Here is a 16,791-nt window from a genome sequence, read left to right as displayed (position 1 = left end):
GAATTTCATCGCTTTAACTGGGCGAACGATAACCTCGGGGACAATTATGTTACTAATGATCATCACAATAAATTCGTTAAGAAAGGATGTATATACTGGTACATACATAACGGATATGATGACGAGACAGATTCCTCAAATCGTTATTTTAATTACTTAGCATATAGAGAATATGTAAACGAGAAAAATCACGAAAATGCATGGTACTGTATCTATTAGACATGCTTCATCATCATAATCTAGTATTTATGGCACGGTCTAATAACGTCATTTATTTATTAAAAATCATACTGGTGTCATTCCCACAAAGTGCCCTGTCCAGGTCGCCATGTTCGCTGTGAAGATGGCAGTTGTGAACACGAATCAACCGGCTGCAAAGAAGACTACGTAGGTAAGTCAAAACCAGTCGCGATACCTCGCCAACTATAAGTTCGATTATCACGGGTCTTCGTTTTTTATAAACATGTATCGAAAAATTTAACTACTTTTGCAATATTAATATTAAAATGTATTATGCATATATACCTAAACACCGTTCTCTCATTTGAACACGTGATGGCGTGGCGCGTGCTTGGTCCTGCTAAGATCAATACAAGTCATATAAATATCCTATTAATCTGTTCTATGTGCTCAACAAGAACCACATAAACTTAAAAAGAGCGGGTAAATAATCCTCATACTGACAATGCTATAGGAAGAAGTTCACTTTTACAATACAACATAGTAATTGTTACTTTTACAATACATTGTAATTAGCAGTATAACGTTCTTTATAAAAGCTACAGGGGTCGTAATGGTTGCTATAATGTCATGTCATTAATCTATAGACCCGTTTACAATTAACATTTTTTAAGAATTCAGACATACACGGTATGCCAACAAAACAGTTCCCGGCAGAAAGGTACCTAGTCCGTTCCTTTGCGAACTGGCGTTCTTGTTTTACCGCATCAAGGTTGGAACAAAGGCTCGACGGGCAATTATTTATTGTCAGCGGGCGGGGAATTCTTATTACATTGCTCAGCTGGCGACTTAAAAAACCCAGCAGAATTCGGTTGATGACAAATTTTAATGCCATTATCCTATGGCCGAGAGGGACAATAGGAATGTTTTTGAATAGTGCACTTACTAATAGAAGCACCTCCGCTCAATATTTCTGGAAATCGGCCTCTTAGGTGCCCCCCCCCCCCATATTGGCTATAACATTAACTCCTTATCCGTTCCCCGACCAGGACCTCTTCCGTTTTCGTACCCGGACAGCGAATTTCAGAAGACCGTCGGACGAGCGCTGATGTCGTCACCGAGGAAGGTGCTCACAAACACATCGACCGAGCGGTGTCTGATCGCGTGCCTGGATGAAACTGAGTTCGCCTGTCGTGCGGTGAACGCACTGCGTAACTCCGTGTGCGAACTACTGGAAGAAAGCCACAGCTACTCGGCTAACACTTTGTTGGTCAGCAATGTCAGTGTGTATTTTGAAAACAGGAAAGGTAAATTGTGCACAGCTGTCCATGGTGTCAACGACACTCCTTTCCTCTCAAGTTTTAAGATTGTTTCGAGCAGAAACCACTACTTTTCCATCTGAGTAACTTCAAGCATACATATATTACTGAGATTCTCATGAGATATCTAATTTAAAATAATACGTCCATATTTCTTTCCATAGTCTTATTACAACAGCTTTCCTGTTGCCACTATCACCTGACAAATATAGTCTTTTCTTTCCACAGCAAGCTATCCTTTCGATAAAGTGACGGCCTATCCGAATTTTGCCCTACAAGGGTACATCGAGCTTACGGTGATGGACGTTGACGAGGAAGGGTGTATTCTGGCGTGCCTTGGCTCGTGGGGGTTCCGCTGTCGTTCGGTAGATTTTTGGAAAGGTCGCGGCATATGCTACGTGAACGCCGAGAACAAATGGAGTGCTAGTGTCAATCTAGTACCGGACCATCAGTTTATACACTACGAACTCCACGAAGGTGAGTAACTTTAATTGATACATGCATGATAGGTGACAGTGCACGCCAATAATATTGTGCCAAAAGGTGCTCTTTAAAACGACTCAACTCCCACCTACCCGGACCCCTCTCTCTCTCTCTCTCTCTCTCTCTCTCTCTCTCTCTCTCTCTCTCTCTCTCTCTCTCTCTCTCTCTCTCTCTCTCTCTCTCTCTCTCTCTCTCTCTCTCTCTCTCTCTCTCTCTCTCTCTCTCTCTGCCTCTTACACAGAGAGCATTTTGAAACCGTTCCCTCAAGTTTAAACTTTGATAATGTGTCATAGTGCCTTCTTTGTCTTTGCTGTTTCGCATAAGATATCATGTATACGGTGACACCAAATCCAAATGACAGATATCCCGGGTACTTCTTGGATGTTGATTTCTTCAAACTGGTCACAGCCAGTGACACTAGTACAAAAATTCCATTTTATTTCCTAATCGGATCCCCCCTCCCCTCATGACACTCGCTGGACTACTACTAAACTACACAATAAGAGAAAGGGTAATGCACCATAGATAACTTACAGCGAAAGAACGAATAACTTTTCTCAAGTCATATTTCCATCACTCCACTTGGTTCCCTTGGTTTGCCCAATGTCAAAATACGCCTACGAAGATACCAGAAACAACCTCAAGACTGCGGTAGACCTTGAATCAAAATCTTACAAAAAGACTGTTCCAATTGAATAATTGAGCGCATTGCCGTCCAGTTTTCTGAACTTTGCTGATTGGTAACTACTCGAGTGGAATTGGCTGTCTCTTGGTGGCGCCCTCGTGCAGATTCACCAGTCGATTTGAATATGTCTGACTAATCATTGCTTTACCCGCAGAGACCTATCCCTACAACCAGTTCAAGGAATATCCTGGTGTCACATCATCGTTAACCGAAGGAAAAAAAGTCGAAACATCGTCATCAATGGTTGGATGCCTTTCTCTGTGTATGAATGAAACCCTGTTCGACTGTGTGGCCGTCGACTGGTCAACCAGTGGTCTGTGCCTGCTGCAAGAAATATCGATGACGTCACCCAATGTCACTTTGCTCACCAGTGCGGAATTTTCCCACTTTGAGGTTGTAGATGGTAAGAGACAGCGGTTTCTGAGAGGCGATTTCATAATCATATAAATGATAAATAGCTACTAATATAGAAATAACGGGCGACGCGCTGACCATTAACGTTTATTTGTGGGCAAGGGGCGAGAGGAAAGCCAAAAATAAACGGGCGAGGCTTTCCTTGAGCCCACGCCCACAAATCAACGTTAATGGTCAGAGCGGAGTCTGTTATTTCCATTATATTATCAGCGAACTCAAGAAAACCGTCAAAATTTCCGAAAATTTCAGGGGCGAACGACAACTAGGCCCCAGAAACTGAGCAATACGCGACGCACTGTCACGTGCGCTGTAAAAAATTGGCAAATCCGGAGATGTTTTCAGAAAAAAGTATCTCAACTTGACCAACAAGTGCTCCATTTTATTTTGTGATTGATTATGATTTACGTTTGAGGTGTAAAGTTACGATACTTTGAGTTGTTAATTTTATTATTCATATTCACGGGCATGCAAACAAACCATTACTGTGTATTTGTGGTCAGTCACGTGGTTCAGCTCGACCAATCAAAATGTGACGGGCAGGGCATGGTAATATAAAATCACTTTGATGAAAACCACTCCAAGGCATATAGTGCACAATTTTAGGCCTTTGAGTGTTCTAACGTTAGTAATAATTCATTATAACTTGATTTGCATACTCAACCAATGCTCCTGAAAACACTTTAGAAATACACAAGAAGAAGAGAGTCATATGGATACTATTGAACTTTTGAGGCGTAATGCTGGTTTCATTGACTCTAATTTTGAAGAAGTTACTCTGATCCTGTCACAAGTATTTCAGCGTTCAAATTTTTTAAGAAATCCAACCTTGAAGGTAGAATGCGCCTCGGGGACAGATATTTGGACTCCCAAACTTTTACAATTCTTTTCTGATATACCTCTTGATGGGGTTCATTTTTAAGCTCTTGGTGTAAGAAACTGTTCACCGACTCAGTTTTTTGAAATTCGAAAATTTAAGTTTTGTATACAGAGTTAAAACAGGGATGGCGGCCATTGTGAATTTTAAATGTCGGTAAATCTTGGGAAATCCTTTCTTGTACCAAAATTTGCACGATAACGGTTTCCCAGATGTTTATTCTTGATTTTGAAAAAGAATAGTTGAAAGATTCCTTAAGGAAAGTTTGAGCAAAAAAAGTCTTTTACTTTCAAGGTACATACTACCGTAATCTGTTTGCTCCCATTCCCTGTAAAGGAATCAGCATACATCAATGGTACGGTAAACAACATGTTTTCACCGAACTAAGCTTATAATTAGAAAAAGGGTTAAAGACATTCAGCCATATTTGTAGCAGCTGATCATGATTTTAATTAAGAGGGAGAGGCATGCGAATGTGACACGCTGTCAAAACTTCGAAGTGATACTGATGATAACTGACAACAGCTTACATGCTTTTTGTGCCAATTATTGATATGCAAATCAGCCATAATCGAATAACTTTAACAGTAAACTTCTATCTCCATTCTGTGTAACATTCTAGCTTTTCCCAGGAGTTTCTTTTTCAAGACTGTGACTAGCGCCCTCACGTCGTATAATGACCACATCATTCGGCGTGTAGGCCTTGACCAGTGTTTGCGATTCTGTCTGGAGGGGCCAGAGTTCGTGTGCCACTCGGCCGATTATGCAAAAACGGCAAATTGCTACATGAGCACCGAGACGCCAGAAACAACTGCCACTGGACTTGGTACTTACTACAAGACCAATTATTACAAGAGCAAAACAGGTGTGTTTATTACCTGACTTCTAGGCGAGAGAAAGCCCTACTGGTATGGCCAAAATGCCGCCATTTTTTGCTGCTATATCTTGTTGTATATAAGGGTCAATATTTTGGTCGTATGGGTCCCATACTACCTTTGAGCGCAGTTCCGACGACTGTATCCCTTTAAGGCACACTGTATTACCGACGTTAAAGGGATACAGTCGTCGGAACTGCGCTCAAAGGTCGTATGGGACCCATACGACCAAAATAAACACTGTATCCAAGTTACGATGGTGATTGATGAAAGTTAAAACATGTCTGTCATAATCTACAACGTATAATTTAAATGTTGCAGCTATGATGATGCGGTGCATCCACATATCGTGCACGAAATACATTTTTTGTAAACAAGAAACTCGCACAGGTGCAGCTCTGACGACTGTTTCCCTTTAACTATAAGAAATGCAACACAAATGTGTTATTCGCTTGCAAGTTTTTTTCTGTTTCAAACAATTCTTCGGGTCAAAGAGACTGCACAGTTTTTCACTCGGTATGAAGTACGTAAACCTTGACTGTGTTCGCGACTCAATTCTTGTACGGATTTCTCCATTCGCCCTCCAAGCTGTCTGTTCAGGGGATGACTTCGCTTGCGAGCATGGATGGGAATGTGTCCAATCGTGGCTGGTCTGTGATGGCGTCCGACACTGCAGAGACGGAAGTGACGAAAAATATTGTGACGGTAATAATTCAACGTTTCGTTCTGTAAATTTTCGAACTCCAGCTAATGAATTTTGTCGTCTTCTTTCATGCTAATCAACTGTAAAGATGATTTTTGTATCCCAACAAGACTTAAATCGAGACAAATAAATATTACGTGTTTCCAGTAACCCGACCAACCGATCTAGAAAACTCGCCAACATTTGCCATTATTTTCGCATTTTCAAAAAATTTTGACTAAATTCTCTAAATTTTACCGCATTTTTATCGATCTCTGCCAATTGAAATTTAAAAATTTACAAGGTTCTCCGACCTACCTACCCTAATTTTCGGAGACATTTCACTGGAAACAGGATTTGTTTTATGGCCTCTGAGAATGTGTTTTATTTTACCAGCCTTGGAATATCATGACACAAATTTACGCTTTTCTACCTCAAAGAGTTTGTTGGCCTTGGATATTTAAAATAAATAAGTGAGTCAGAAAAGTTTCAAGCGGACAACCATGTTTTGAATATGGCGGATGTCAACAGGTAAAACACACAAGATTACAGAAGCCAAAGTACAGTTTTGGGTTTACATGAATTTCTATACAAGAAATGCCTGAAGTTGAGCAGATACATGGGTTCAGCCGGTTTCACGAACAAAAAGGACTATTTTGCCATGGAAACAAAATATATCTGCATTAAAAGTGTTCATTGAATCCCCACCCCAAAATTTTTGCAGTGGTGAAAAGCCCACTTTTACCCTCAATGCATTGCAATATCATGTAGTTTGCGCCCACCCACCCCACCCCGGCACATGACAAAAGCTATTTTACGTAGCGAGAAATAGTGAATATTTTTATCGTAAACATGCAAATGAGCAGCATCGACGCACTTCTGACACAAACGATTTCGATGTGTACCGGTCATTCGATGTCTTTAGTACATCGTCACTCCCTTAATCGTATGGGACATTTCATCTTCGACACAGGCTGCGGCGACGATGAATTCCTGTGCGAGAGAGGGCACTCGCACGGAGAGACTTGCATTTCCAAGGACAAAGTTTGCGATGGCTATCGAGACTGCCTTCATGGTTCCGATGAAACCCAAGAACAGTGCCGTGAGTATTTTGGAGAATGCGAGCCTAAAAGTACACATTAACAACAAATGTTCCGCTTAACACAGTAAAATTGGTATGCTTTTCCGTGCATATTATATTCTATGACTTGTGCAAAAAATATCAGCTATGCGCACACGATGGGTCATATATTGTACAGAGACGCTTATCCCAACAGAAATTCATGTATGCTGCGATAGTATCTGAGCGTTTCTTGTTATCATTTAGCGAATATTAGAATCCACTTTTTCTCTCAGAAGATAAGTGAGCCGTTTGAGAAGTGGTTTTACATGTAGTCTGTCTTTGATATGTAGGAATTTGTCGAGGTTTCTTGTGCGACGAGACACGCTGCATCAAGAAATCCAAAGTCTGTGACTTCATCGTTGACTGTAGAGACGGCACCGACGAACGTTCCTGTCACTATCGTAAGTACAGAGAGAGAGAGAGAGAGAGAGAGAGAGAGAGAGAGAGAGAGAGAGAGAGAGAGGTTGTACGTGGTCCTCGCTTTGTTTTAAAGTAAAAAAGTCATGTTCATCATCGAGGTACTAATACTTCCATGGGTTCACTCACAACTTACACAACTACAAAAGCATTGCACAGTGTGCCCCTATGTCACTATGACAATTGTAAATATACCATAAAAGGTATATAGTCACTTGTAATCTAAATGTGCCCATATATGGTCAAACGGGCCTTCCTTGGTATTCAAAATGCCCATGTGAGGGCGCTGTTTTTAAAAAGCGGCCACACACTTAAAATCTGTGATTGGCTAGATTTTCTCTTACGATGGTATCTGTGGCAAAATTAGAACAGGTGACAGTATACCTTTAAGGCCCGACTGCCTATCATATTTGCCGGCATCATATTATTATCACTACTACTCACGTGTTCAGCGTTTTTCTTCACCCACAGCTGTCTGCAATAGTGAAAAAGAACACACCTGTGTGAACAAACTCTGTATTCCATTGGACAAGGTGTGTGACACGGAAAATGATTGCTTTGACTGGACCGACGAATGGGATTGTGACTATCGTAAGTTTTTGTATCTTTCAAAGTTAACTTGGAGAAAGTCAAAAATTAACAAGAAAACAAAATGCATACTTGAACTTGAAGCCCTGGCATGACAAATGTATTACCAACTATACGCCATTCCATGCGTATTAGAGAACTCGAATAAACTTAACATTATGCCATCGATTCTTGTTGTAAATGGCAAAACAGAAATTGTTTTCTTCCTAAAAACAACTAGCGTTTTCATAGCCAAGGCGACTTCAGATGAGGTTATAAAGTGGGCACCCAATTTTTTTTGAACAGTACAGTATCTGCAATATACATTAAGATAATATGTGCCTCGAGAATTAAAAGACTTCAAATCTTTCTAAAGCTTTCCTCAAGCAAGTTTAACTTTCTTCCATGATTCTCTTTCAAAATCAGGAATAAAAATCGGGGATCGAAGTGCAAATTTTGGTACTAGAGAAACAAATTACCTAATATTTGAAATTAAAAATGGCTGCCATCCCTGTGTTATCTCTATGGGGAAATACAATTCCCGATTTTCACAAAACTAAGACGGTGAAAACTATATTTACTCCATAAGCTTCAAAATTAGCCCCCATAAAATTAGCCCCCAATTTTTGTGAGACTGCTGTCTTTTTTCCCATAGATAATGCATCTTGCCATTGATGAATGGGTCGCAGTGTGTATTTGAAGTGTGCTAATGCTATATGAAAGGTTAGGGTGACTTTAGTGGAAAAACCCGACTTTAGCAATCCCGGAGATTTCCTTAATTTATCCAAAACCTAATCGATAGATACTTTACCGTAAAATCAAGGATTACGGATTAACAGAAATACAAGCGTGCGCATGGCACCACACGCACCTGGTAGCAGGCAGCAAGGTATCACGTGACTGACTTCCTTATTGTTGTCTCTCCACTGAGGTGGCGAATGTTACATGTTGGTCAATGGTTACGACTACCGTGGTAAGGTGAACACGACCGTGTCGGGAAGGCACTGCCAGAAGTGGTCTTCTCAAACACCCCACAGCCATAACAGAACCGACGAGTTCTACTCGAACACGGGGCTGGGTGACCACAGCTACTGCCGAAATCCCGACAACGAGGCTGGGATCTGGTGCTACACTACCGATCCTGATGTTCGATGGGAATTCTGCGACGCCGGCAATCGCCAGCAACGTTGTGACGGCGGTGTGTATTCAATAAAAAAAACACGTCACATTTGTCTGAATGCCGCAAAACATGGTTATTGTAATCGCACACGTACACGTTCACGTTCAAAAGGCGTATACACGAAAGACTGTTCACAAACTTGACACACCAAGAACGCATCACAGACTGTAAAACAGATCAGACAAACCTCCAAGTTATGAGACAAATAAACCGTGACAAGTGTTAGAACATGTTACTCTACGCAGGAGCGAATTTTAATAGCGAGCCAAATACACGATCTGACAATCACTCAAACACCCTCATTGCTAAAAGAATACCGGAGGAAATCGTATTCTACCTCGTACTGAAATAATATAACGGGGGTGAGGGGGTAGGGGGTTGACGGTTGTTGTTGATGTTGATGTTGTTGCCCCTCCAATAAACGTCGCACACACCCTAGGCGCACCAACAGCAACAACCGTCGCACTGACCCCGGGCTACATTATTGCATATAACTCTAGCCCTCCATACCAATTTGACAATACCACATCAGATTAGAATACTAGTGGACAAAACAATAAAATAGCAGTGACATAGCACCTAAACTTGAAGGAATACAACTGATGAAAATAGAAGCCCGGAGCCTTTATAGTCCGTGGGCTGGAGGGGCCCACCGTGCACCCCCCCCCATAAACCTACTACATGGGTATTTTTTTGTTCTTTGGGATCTGCTGAACTAGAAAAAAGATGTTAACATTGGATATTTTGGGATGCACTACCTGTCTGCACTGGTTTTTGATTTGTATGTACCGCAAAAAATGGCGAAAAATGGGTAGGGGTAAGGGGTACTATATCCTCCCTAAATGAGTAAACTAGCATGAAATAGCACAAACCTTACATTTTTGGAAAGCTCAGATACTGCACTTTCTGAGGAATACCAACTTTAGCAAAATTAATTTGTGTACATAGAATAGGACGACTTTAAAATGAATTTTTTTGACAATTTTGAAATTTTTTACCCAAAATACCATGTAACAATTGTGATCTACTTTTTATTAAGCAAAATTTTCACAACTTTTTGTGTTTAAATTATTCATTCCGACATATTAAACAAGAAAAAAAGTGTTAACATCAGATATTTAACTATACACTACTTCTCTGGCGTCAATTTTGAATTGCATGTATCTGTATGGGGTGTGCAAAAGCTAGGGGTAGGGGTACAACATTCTTTCCTTGATGAAGTAAACTGGCATGAAATGCCATATACCTTATAGTTTTAGAAAGCTTAGATACTGGCCTTTCTAAAATGCATAAGTTTTTAGTAAAAAAATATGACGTCATAGAATTGTATAACTTTAAATCGATTTTTTCTGGTAATTCAGCAATTTTAACCGGAAGAAAATACGATAACTATTGTTTCCTCCCAATGAAGCAAATCAAACAGATTTATGGATGTTATTTACTAATTGCAATGTGCTGAAGAAGAAAATAAATGTCAAAATTGGGTATTTACAATCCATTATTGTCCCTGCTCACTCAAATTGCAAGTTTTGCTACATTGGTATATTGTGAATGGGCATTTTATTGTTATGCAATGAACTAATGCACAGCCTTAAAAAGAAGATTTTAAAACGCACACACATAGTCATATTGCCATTTTCTCCTTAAAGTAAATAGATTGTTGATGACTGTCTATTTTTATAATTTACTTTTTAAATATTTTCTATGAAATAATTTTGATAAGACGTATTTGGAAAATTGTGTATGCCTCCTTGTCTTACTTATACAGCAAGCATTACTAACAATCTATTAGGCCGTGGGCTAGAGGGGGCGTCTACGTGCACCCCCCCCCAACCGCACAGGATAACAAACCTGTATTTTTCAGAAGCCTTGGGATCCCTAGAATAAGAAATAGGATTTTAACAGACAAAATATAGGGACTCAATAGCTGTTACGGTCATGTTTTGAAGGGTGCCGCAAAATCACGATTTTGTGACCCACATGGATTTTTGTCAAACCTGTCTTCATGTACGTCATCTGCTGAGCTTACTGTTTAACATGACCTGGCTTATGGGGTATCATTAGAAAGGTGATGTATTCTTCTTGATAATGTTATATAGCAATATGCAATATCTTCTATAGTTTTTATGAAATAGGCCATAATTTACCCCATACCCCAAAGTTTATGTTGCAAATTACTGTCAAAACTAATCTAAATTCTACCATTATTTACCTAGACATAATACAAAGGGTAATGCTGTGTATTAACTTTGTGTTATTTGCTACAGGTACATGTTAGAAACCTGAATAAACTTTTGACAGAAAAAATATTGGGATCCTGTAGCTGTAACAGTCATATTTTGGAGGGTTCCGCAAAATCACAGTATTAATGAATCACATTCGTTTTTGTTAAACCTGTCTTCTTGTAAGTCTTCTACTGAGCTTATTTTGAACATAAAGAGGCATATGCGATATCATTTGAAAGTTAATTTACTTTTCTTCAAAATGATATATTGCAATATGCAATATCTTCTATAGTTTTCATGAAATGAGACCAAAACTTACCCCATACCCCAAAGTTTTATGTCACAAGTTACAGTCACAACTAATGTCAAATTCTACCGATTATTTTCCTAGACACTTTACAAAAGGCAATGCTTTGTGTAAAATATAATTTATTTGGTACAAGGACATGTCAAAAATATGAGTTAGACTTTTAACAGACAAAATATTGGGGTTGAATGACTGTTACTTGCATGTTTTGAAGGGTACCGTGAAGGCAGAGTATTACCGATTCGCATATGTTTTTGTTAAATGTGTCGTCTTGTAAGTCATCTGCTGAGCTTACTTCTTACCATAACCTAACTTATGGGCTGCAATTAGAAAGACAATTTATTTGGCTTTAAAATGACATATTGCAATATACAATATCTTCTATAGTTTTCATGAAATGAGACCAAAACTTACCCCATACCTCAAAGTTTTATGTCGTAAATTACTGTCAAAACTAATCTTAAATTCTACCAATTATTTACCTAGACATTATACAAAAGGCAATGCTTTGTATCAAATTGTTTTATTTGATACAGGTACATGTTAGAAACTTGAAATAAACTTTTAACAGAAAAATATCCGGATGCTGTAGCTGTAACAGTTATATTTTGAATGGTACTGCAAAATCACAGTATTGTCAACTCGCATACATTTTCGTTAAACCTGTCTTCTTTAAGTCGTCTACTGAGCTTATTTTTATTATAACGTGGCAAGTTGGGCATCATTAGAAAGTTAATTTACTCTTCTTAAAAATGATATATTGCAACATGCAATATCTTTTATAGTTTTCATGAAATAGGACCACAACTTACCCCACACCCCAAAGTTTTATGTTCCAAATTACAGTCAAACTCATCTCAAATTCTGCCAACTATTTACCGGGACATAATACAAAGGGCAATAATTTGTATTAAATGTAGTTTATTTGCTACAGGTTCATGTTAGAAACTTGAAACGAACTTTTAACAGAAAAAATATTGTGATGCTGTAGCTGTAACAGTAATATTTTGAAGGGTACCACAAAATCATGGTATTGCCAACTCGCATACATTTTTGTTTAACCTGTCTTATTGTAAGTCATCTGCTGAGCTTTTTTTTAAACATAAGTTGGCTATTGGGGTATCATTAAAAAGTTTTTTTTCCTTTGATATAACATATTGTTATATACAATATCTTCTTTAGTGTTCAGGAAATAAGACCAAAACTTACCTCATACCCCTAAGTTTATATTGCAAATTACTGTCACTACTGATTCAAATTCTACCAAGCTTTTACCTAGACATATTACAAAAGACAGTGATTTGTATGAAATTTGTTTTATTTGCTACATAGACATGTCACAAATATGAGATAGACTTTTAACAGACAAAATACTGGGATTGAATGGTTGCTGCTGTCATGTTTTGAAGGGTACCGTAAAGTCACAGTCTTGCCCACTCGTATGTGTTTTTTGTTAAATGTGTTATCTTGTAAGTCATCTGATGAGCTTACTTTTTACTCTAACCTATCTTATGGGCTATCATTGGAAAGACAATTTTTGCCAGAAAGCGACCGACATATTGTAATATGCAATATCTTCAATAGTTTTCATGAAATAGGACCAACACTTACCCCATATCCCAAATTCGCAAACTGCAAAGTTTTAGAACAGATGTAGTTTGCAAATCAAACTAAGGGCTGGGGTGATGAGATGTTTGCTATTTCATTACAACTTAAGATGATATTACAATATTACAATGCATATTACAATATGTCAGTCGCTTTCTGGCAAAAAATTATATCAAAGGAAAAAAAACTTTTTAATGATACCCGAATAGCCAACTTATGTTAAAAAATAAGCTCAGAAGATGACTTACAATAAGACAGGCTAAACAAAAATGTATGCGAGTTGGCAATACCATGATTTTGTGGTACCCTTCAAAATTTACTGTTACAGCTACAGCATCACAATATTTTTTCTGTTAAAAGTTCGTTTCAAGTTTCTAACATGAACCTGTAGCAAATAAACTAATTTAATACAAATTATTGCCCTTTGTATTATGTCCCGGTAAATAGTTGGCAGAATTTGAGATGAGTTTTGACTGTAATTTGGAACATAAAACTTTGGGGTGTGGGGTAAGTTGTGGTCCTATTTCATGAAAACTGTAAAAGATATTGCATATTGCAACATATCATTTTAAAGAAGAGTGAATTAACTTTCTAATGATGCCCAACTTGCCACGTTATAATAAAAAATAAGCTCAGTAGACGACTTAAAGAAGACAGGTTTAACGAAAATGTATGCGAGTTGACAATACTGTGATTATGCAGTACCATTCAAAATATGACTGTTACAGCTACAGCATCCGGATATTTTTGTGTTAAAAGTTTATTTCAAGTTTCTAACATGTACCTGTATCAAATAAAACAATTTGATACAAAGCATTGCCTTTTGTATAATGTCTAGGTAAATAATTGGTAGAATTTAAGATTAGTTTCGACAGTAATTTACGACATAAAACTTTGGGGTATGGGGTAAGTTTTGGTCTCATTTCATGAAAACTATAGAAGATATTGCATATTGCAATATATCATTTTGAAGAAAAGTAAATTAACTTTCAAATGATATCGCATATGCCTCTTTATGTTCAAAATAAGCTCAGTAGAAGACTTACAAGAAGACAGGTTTAACAAAAACGAATGTGATTCAGTAATACTGTGATTTTGCGGAACCCTTCAAAATATGACTGTTACAGCTACAGGATCCCAATATTTTTTCTGTCAAAAGTTTATTTCAGGTTTCTAACATGTACCTGTAGCAAATAACACAAAGTTAATACACAGCATTACCCTTTGTATTATGTCTAGGTAAATAATTGGTAGAATTTAGATTAGTTTTGACAGTAATTTGCGACATAAACTTTGGGGTATGGGGTAAATTATGGCCCTATTTCATAAAAACTATAGAAGATATTGCATATTGCTATATAACATTATCAAGAAGAATACATCACCTTTCTAATGATACCCCTTAAGCTAGGTCATGTTAAACAGTAAGCTCAGCAGATGACGTACATGAAGACAGGTTTGACAAAAATCCATGTGGGTCACAAAATCGTGATTTTGCGGCACCCTTCAAAACATGACCGTAACAGCTATTGAGTCCCTATATTTTGTCTGTTAAAATCCTATTTCTTATTCTAGGGATCCCAAGGCTTCTGAAAAATACAGGTTATTATCCTGTGCGGTTGGGGGGGGGGAGGTGCACGTAGACGCCCCCTCTAGCCCACGGCCTAATAGATTGTTAGTAATGCTTGCTGTATAAGTAAGACAAGGAGGCATACACAATTTTCCAAATACGTCTTATCAAAATTATTTCATAGAAAATATTTAAAAAGTAAATTATAAAAATAGACAGTCATCAACAATCTATTTACTTAAGGAGGAAATGGCAATATGACTATGTGTGTGCGTTTTAAAATCTTCTTTTTAAGGCTGTGCATTAGTTCATTGCATAACAATAAAATGCCCATTCACGATATACCAATGTAGCAAAACTTGCAATTTGAGTGAGCAGGACAATAATGGATTGTAAATACCCAATTTTGACATTTATTTCTTCTTCAGCACATTGCAATTAGTAAATAACATCCATAAATCTGTTTGATTTGCTTCATTGGGAGGAAACAATAGTTATCGTATTTTCTTCCGGTTAAAATTGCTGAATTACCAGAAAAAATCGATTTAAAGTTATCCAATTCTATGACGTCATATTTTTTTTACTAAAAACTTATGCATTTTAGAAAGGCCAGTATCTAAGCTTTCTAAAACTATAAGGTATATGGCATTTCATGCCAGTTTACTTCATCAAGGAAAGAATGTTGTACCCCTACCCCTAGCTTTTGCACACCCCATACAGATACACGCAATTCAAAATTGACGCCAGAGAAGTAGTGTATAGTTAATATCTGATGTTAACACTTTTTTTCTTGTTTAATATGTCGGAATGAATAATTTAAACACAAAAAGTTGTGAAAATTTTGCTTAATAAAAAGTAGATCACAATTGTTACATGGTATTTTGGGTAAAAAATTTCAAAATTGTCAAAAAAATTCATTTTAAAGTCGTCCTATTCTATGTACACAAATTAATTTTGCTAAAGTTGGTATTCCTCAGAAAGTGCAGTATCTGAGCTTTCCAAAAATGTAAGGTTTGTGCTATTTCATGCTAGTTTACTCAATTTAGGGGAGGATATAGTACCCCTTACCCCTACCCATTTTTCGCCATTTTTTGCGGTACATACAAATCAAAAACCAGTGCAGACAGGTAGTGCATCCCAAAATATCCAATGTTAACATCTTTTTTCTAGTTCAGCAGATCCCAAAGAACAAAAAATACCCATGTAGTAGGTTTATGGGGGGGGTGCACGGTGGGCCCCTCCAGCCCACGGACTATTAAATATCGACCTTACAACTCAAGTTGCAAGTCAGGTGACAGCACAATTGACAGTCCAAAAACGACAGATACAGTAGGGAACGATCGAACCAATGGCTGACAGAGACCCACATCCGGGACATGTGGGTGCGTAAGAAAAGTGAGCGAGCACATTTCGTTGCACTTTCCGCATTCATCTAGGTTCTAATTAAGGTAGCAAGCGCTTCAAAATTGAGAAACTTAAACTTTTACTCAAACTTTCAGCAACATGCGTAAAGAAACTTAAAACCAATCCCTTTGGAAATCAAAAACAAAAATCATGGGCCACAGTGCAAGATTTGGTGACAAAGAAACAGAGTAACTGATATTTACCGACTTGTGACATTCAAAATGACCGCAATCCCTGTTGTAAAAGTTTTAGAGTCCGAATTTCTGTCTCCGAGGCGCATTCTACCTTAATGGCTCTCTGCTACACGTTTGCCAACTCTCACTACGGCGGACAAATACACAAATATCTAACATAACATCTACCATAGTCTTCCCTGGTGTCGACCATGATGTAGGCAGTTGGGTAAACTATAAGCAGTAGAGGGAGAACCCTCTACCCTTTATAATTAAACAGGAAAACCTATGCTAATTAATAACCTCAACTTTATTGCCAAATTACCAAACTGAGACGATAATCGCTGATCCGTCTTTTTTGTGGAATATCTTCCTCCTAAAACTACAACACACTCCAACTACTTGTTAGCGGACACAGGATACTATACATTAAGTAAGAGACACAAAGTAATCCCATCGACTCGAGGAAAGATCGTGTCTCGTCAGTAAGATAATGTTTTTGCCTGTTTTTCGCTAGATGTGAGAAAATGTGACGAAGCGACAGAATTCCAGTGTCGGAATCAGTATTGTATTGCAAAGGAACACACCTGTGACCAGCGGAATCACTGTGATGACCGCAGCGACGAATGGGACTGTCTCTACAGTAAGTCGTTTTTTGTGACTATCGTTTGAGAAAACATTGCCCATGAAATGATTTTAAACAGG

The 16,791-nt window shown here is 38.1% G+C and overlaps 1 protein-coding gene across 5 annotated transcripts in view; it reads left to right on the top strand.

The window, feature by feature from the left end:
- Positions 1–16,791, top strand: part of LOC139143827 (low-density lipoprotein receptor-related protein 2-like) — a 74,637-nt gene that overhangs the window by 43,675 nt on the left and 14,171 nt on the right. For 4 of the 5 annotated variants that reach the window (XM_070714402.1, XM_070714401.1, XM_070714403.1 and 1 more), the window contains 11 exons: positions 311–391; positions 1,230–1,487; positions 1,728–1,976; positions 2,822–3,070; positions 4,578–4,820; positions 5,419–5,535; positions 6,486–6,614; positions 6,926–7,036; positions 7,524–7,643; positions 8,551–8,817; positions 16,604–16,729. In XM_070714402.1, the coding sequence (XP_070570503.1) occupies positions 311–391; positions 1,230–1,487; positions 1,728–1,976; positions 2,822–3,070; positions 4,578–4,820; positions 5,419–5,535; positions 6,486–6,614; positions 6,926–7,036; positions 7,524–7,643; positions 8,551–8,817; positions 16,604–16,729 (1,950 nt within the window). The remainder of the gene's footprint in view (positions 1–310; positions 392–1,229; positions 1,488–1,727; positions 1,977–2,821; positions 3,071–4,577; positions 4,821–5,418; positions 5,536–6,485; positions 6,615–6,925; positions 7,037–7,523; positions 7,644–8,550; positions 8,818–16,603; positions 16,730–16,791) is intronic. The other variant, XM_070714406.1, reaches the window with a different exon arrangement.

This window comes from Ptychodera flava, chromosome 11 (assembly GCF_041260155.1).
Source record: "Ptychodera flava strain L36383 chromosome 11, AS_Pfla_20210202, whole genome shotgun sequence".
In the NCBI taxonomy this organism is placed as follows: domain Eukaryota; kingdom Metazoa; phylum Hemichordata; class Enteropneusta; family Ptychoderidae; genus Ptychodera; species Ptychodera flava.
This window is presented reverse-complemented; position numbering and strand designations above follow the sequence as displayed.